This window comes from Nuphar pumila, chromosome 15, assembly GCF_984573655.1.
Source record: "Nuphar pumila chromosome 15, dmNupPumi1.hap1.1, whole genome shotgun sequence".
NCBI classification, from domain to species: Eukaryota; Viridiplantae; Streptophyta; class Magnoliopsida; order Nymphaeales; family Nymphaeaceae; genus Nuphar; species Nuphar pumila.
The window spans coordinates 78018007-78023507 of NC_143263.1; the positions used below are offsets into that span (position 1 = coordinate 78018007).

General features: G+C 34.2%; 1 protein-coding gene across 1 annotated transcript; it reads right to left on the reverse strand.

Annotated features, from left to right (window-relative positions):
- Window positions 1-560: 560 nt before the first annotated feature.
- LOC149815686 (uncharacterized) lies at window positions 561-3745 on the reverse strand. Its single transcript, XM_089988780.1, has 4 exons — window positions 3660-3745; window positions 3473-3577; window positions 3021-3374; window positions 561-688 (listed from the first exon to the last, which is right to left on the reverse strand). The coding sequence occupies exons 1-4, from the start codon at window positions 3720-3722 to the stop codon at window positions 602-604; spliced, it is 609 nt and encodes a 202-aa protein (XP_089844906.1). The 5' UTR covers window positions 3723-3745; the 3' UTR covers window positions 561-601.
- Between the last annotated feature and the right edge of the window lie 1756 nt (window positions 3746-5501).

A 5501-nucleotide genomic window follows, 5' to 3' on the forward strand; every position in this document is an offset into this window, starting at 1 on the left:
AAGGCTTTTGCTATTTTTTTTTCCTTTTTCTGTCTCATTTGTGTTCATGTGGTTAAACTAGGAAGTACACTACAACAAAGCAGTAGATTAGCGACGACCACATTTCGTCGGTAATCCGTCGCTAAGAGGCATAACGACGACGAGGCGACTGTATGCTTACGTCGCGAATTTTTCGACGCTAACTGGCGACGAATTTATTTTGTCGCCAGGTCCGTCGCTAATTGCGATGGACTAACGAGCGCTATATTCCGTCGCCAATCCGTCGGTACTAAACGACGACCACGGCTTGGCGACAGATTTACGTTCGTCGCTAGATTTATATGAATAGCGACGGATGGTTCCGTTGCTAATCCATCGCAAACACGAAAAAAAATTAAAAAAAAAAATTATTTGAAAATTAAATACCGAGAACGGTACAATTTATATTTTCTGTACAATTTATATTTCCTATAAATAAAAAACAAACCACACAAAAAATTCCATATAAAAAGAATCTACAACAATTAATCGTTCCAACTTAAAATTAACAAGTTTAATTATTTACAATTCAACAATTACAATTAGGAAACATAAAAAAATAGAACTTCTTCAACACAGTTCTCTAATCATCGCTAAGATTTTGTGCGTCTTCTTGTTCATTGCCTTCATTTGTCCCTTCAGCTCCGCTACGTTGATTATCGCTATCAGCCTACACAAGAAAATAATAGTCAGTATTGATAAACAAAATATAATGAAATAAATTACACATTATATGTGATTCTATCATGTGCTCATGTGTGTTCTAAGGCAATAAAAAACTCTATATGTGATTCTATCATGCTCATATGTGCTCTAAGGCAGGCAAAAAGTTATATATGTTATTCTATCATGCTCATATGTGTGCTAAGGCAGTCAAAAAATTGAATATGTGATTATATCATGTTCATATGTGTTCTAAAGTAGCTAAAAAAACTCTATATGTGATTCTACCATGCTCAGATGTGCTTTAAGGCAAGCAAAAAACTATATATGTGATTCGATCATGCTCGTATGTGTGCTAAGGCAGTCAAAAAATTGAATATGTGATTATAGCATGCTCATATGTGCTCTAAGGCAGACAAAGGAAAAAAAATTATATGTGATTCTATCATAAATGATATATGTTCTAAGGCAGTAAAAAAACTCTATATGTGATTTGTGCATGCTCATATGTGTTTTAAGGTAGTCAAAAAACTGAATATGTGATTATAACATGCTCATATGTGTTCTTAGGCAGTCAAAAAACTGAATATGTGATTATAGCATGCTCATATGTGCTCTAAGGCAGGCAAAAAAACTTTATATGTGATTATAGCATGCTCATATATGCTCTAAGGCAATAAAAAAACTCTATATGTTATTATAGCATGCTCATATGTGCTCTAAGGCAATAAAAAAACTCTATATGTGATTCTATCATGCTCATATGTGTGCTAAGGCAGTCAAAAAACTAAATATGTGATTATAACATGCTCATATGTGCTCTAAGGCAGTCAAAAAACTGAATATGTGATTATAGCATGCTTATATGTGTTCTAATGCAGTCAAAAAAACTTTATATGTGATTCTATCATGCTTATATGTGTTCTTAGGCAGTCAAAAAACTGAATATGTGATTATAGCATGCTCATATGTGCTCTACGGCAGGCAAAAAAATTTATATGTGATTATAGCATGCTCATATGTGCTCTAAGGCAATAAAAAAACTCTATATGTTATTATAGCATGCTCATATGTGCTATAAGGTAGGCAAAAAACTCTATATGTGATTCTATCATGCTCATATGTGTGCTAAGGCAGGCAAAAAGTTATATATGTGATTTGATTATGCTCATATGTGTTCTAAGGCAGGCAAAAAAACTTTATATGTGCATATAGCATGCTCATATGTGCTCTAAGGCAATAAAAAAACTCTATATGTTATTATAGCATGCTCATATGTGTTCTAAGGCAAAAAAAAAACTTTATATGTGATTATAGCATGTTCATATGTGCTCTAAGGCAATAAAAAAACTTTATATGTGATTCTATCATGCTCATATGTGCTCTAGGGCAATAAAAAAACTTTATATGTGATTATAACATGCTCATATGTCCTCTAAGGCAATAAAAAAACTTTATATGTGATTATAGCATGCTCATATGTGCTTTAAGGCAATAAAAAAACTCTATATGTTATTATAGCATGCTCATATGTGCTCTAAAGCAGGCAAAAAACTCTATATGTGATTCTATCATGCTCATATGTGTGCTAAGGCAGGCAAAAAGTTATATATGTGATTCGATTATGCTCATACGTGTTCTAAGGCGGGCAAAAAAACTTTATATGTGCATATAGCATGCTCATATGTGCTCTAAGGCAATAAAAAAACTCTATATGTTATTATAGCATGCTCATATGTGTTCTAAGGCAATAAAAAAACTTTATATGTGATTATAGCATGCTCATATGTGCTCTAAGGCAATAAAAAAACTTTATATGTGATTCTATCATGTTCATATGTGCTCTAAGGCAATAAAAAAACTTTATATGTGATTATAGCATGCTCATATGTGCTCTAAGGCAATAAAAAAACTTTATATGTGATTATAGCATGCTCATATGTGCTCTAAGGCAATAAAAAAACTCTATATATTATTATAGCATGCGCATATGTGCTCTAAGGCAGGCAAAAAACTCTATATATTATTCTATTATGCTCATATGTGCTCTAAAGCAGGCAAAAAGTTATATATGTGATTCAATTATGCTCATATGTGTTCTAAGGTAGGCCAAAAAACTTTATATGTGATTATAGCATGCTCATATGTGCTCTAAGGCAATAAAAAAATTTTATATGTAATTCTATCATGCTCATATGTGTTCTTAGGCAGTCAAAAAACTGAATATGTGATTATAACATGCTCATATGTGCTCTATGGCAGGCAAAAAACTGAATATATGATTCGATTATGCTCATATGTGTTCTAAGGCATACAAAAAACTGAATATGTGATTATACCTGAGAGTGACCTGGAATCGAAGATCCCCTTTCCAGAACACCGGCCTTGATCTCATTTCGGAGAAAGGGGGCGACGGTGTCATGGAAGTAGTTATTCAGTGATTCCGTAACGATCTGGCGTACATCATCACCGAAAAGAATAGTCTGCTGCTTGGAGCTTATGTCGGCGCAAGAAGTCGGTGAGCCGTAACTGGAAGAAGCAATAACTGGTGAAGTGTTCATATTACTCCCAAACCCGAACACACGACCTTTTTTGGGTTCACCTGCTGCAGTCACCCATGCTGTAGGATCAAATGATGGATGTTGAGTAGCGTCATCGTCATATCGCTCTACCATTTGTTGCTCATATGCCTCCTACAAAATAATGTTTAAAGTATTCATTAATAATTAATGATAACATTATGATAACTTGCATATATATTGCAATGATTATTAATAGAATAAATACATACCGTTGTCGTTCTCGCCTTCTCTGATACGAAGACTCTCGTAGTCTTCCGTTTATGTGTTTCAACAAACACATCCTTATATGGTACACTGCCTCCTTTTTCTGCTTCCTGCGAAGTTAAATGACAAAAGATTTAGTACACAAGTTTGCAACAATACTTATAAAATTAATATTATATATTGATGAGTTACCATTTTCTTCAGGTGACTCCTAAATATCTTAGATCCACCTGTGTGTAGATGGGCTTCGGGCATCTTCGATCGATTTTGTGCAGCCTTCGCAGAGCGATTTTTAAATGCATCTCCCGCCCACTTATCGCACATTTCATCCCAGTAATCTCTCCTGATAGTAATAGGGCCATGGCCCTTCCACAGTAATGGATCATCTACTACGCCAGATGCTTTTTTTGATGCAGTCTTCATAGTGTGCAGCATGTCTGTAAATCGATTGGCAGCCACCTTCTGCCACACCTTCCTTGCATCATTTTTTTCCACCGTAGTTGCGAAGCGATTCGAAGCCTACAAATATTTTCAGAAAGTTAGTAGACATTACTTAAATAAATTAAATATGAAACACATTAATTATGAGGAACAACTGTATACCATGAATGAGGACCACAATCTGTCTAACACCTCCTTTGGGTACTCTTTCCATTGAGCAACCGGTCCTGGTAGATGTTGAAGAAGTGAATTCCTAATCTTCCGTACTACTTCTTGTGGCTCAAACCTCGTGCTGCACATAAATTGTTACACAGTAAATATCAATATAAAATATTTATAAGATATGCCATAATTGAAAACAAAATACTTACGGTCGATTATCGATATACACTATTCGAATGAGTCTTCTTGTGCCAGCCTGAGAAGACCCTGTTTCCTGTGTTGACTGTTGACTTGTGTGATCAACTGGTATAAGTGGATCGTGTACAGGCGCAACATCATCTGTAAAAAAATACATTAGAAATTCTCAGAATGCGCATTTGAACTAATCAAGCATCCAATTAGTTATATGATATACCTATCACAGGAGCCTGTGAAGATGAAGGCTGAGCCTGACTACTACTGGATGAGCGACCACTATAACCTCCACGAACCATATTCTAACAAATAACATATGTCATACAATACATTCAAATAATTCACATCAAGTATTACAATGCATTCAAGTCATTCACATCAAGTATTACAATGCATTCAAATCATTCACATCAAGCATTGTAATGCATTCAAATCATTCGCATCAAGTATTACAATGCATTCAAATAATTCAAATCATTCACATTAAGTATTGCAATAATTCAAATCATTCGTTGCATAAATTATAATACATTCAAATAATTTAAATCATTCACATCAAGTATTGCAATGCATTCAAATCATTCGTATCAAGTATTACAATACATTCAAATAATTCAAATCATTCACATTAAGTATTACAATGCATTCAAATAATTCGTATCAAGTATCACAATACATTCAAATAAAATTTTTAATCATTCACATCAAGTGCTGCAATACAACTCATGCATTCGCATCAAGTATTACAATACATTCAAATAATTCAAATCATGCATTCGCATCAAGTATTGCAATGCATTCGAATCATTCGTATCAAGTATTATAATACATTCAAATAAAATTTTTAATCATTCACACCAAGTATTGCAATACAACTCACATCAAGTACTGCAATGCATTTAAATAGAGGTTTGTAGTATAAGATTTTGCTCACTAGCTTGAGAATTCTTCCTCGTCACTAGTTTGACTTTCTTCTTCTTCTTCTTCATTGTTTGCCCATCCACTTGGTACATCATTTGGATCACATTCCTCTATGAATGTTTCATCGGACAATGGAGATATGACATGCATATCATGCGCAACATCGTGACCATAAGCGAAGTCATAGACATCATCTAATTGATAGTAATCGCTGTCTTCAGCTAACTCATCTTCCTGTAACTGATCATACTCGGGGTATAGTTTGGACTTCACCTTGCAAACTGCCCACCATTCATTTCTATCTGACTTTTTTAT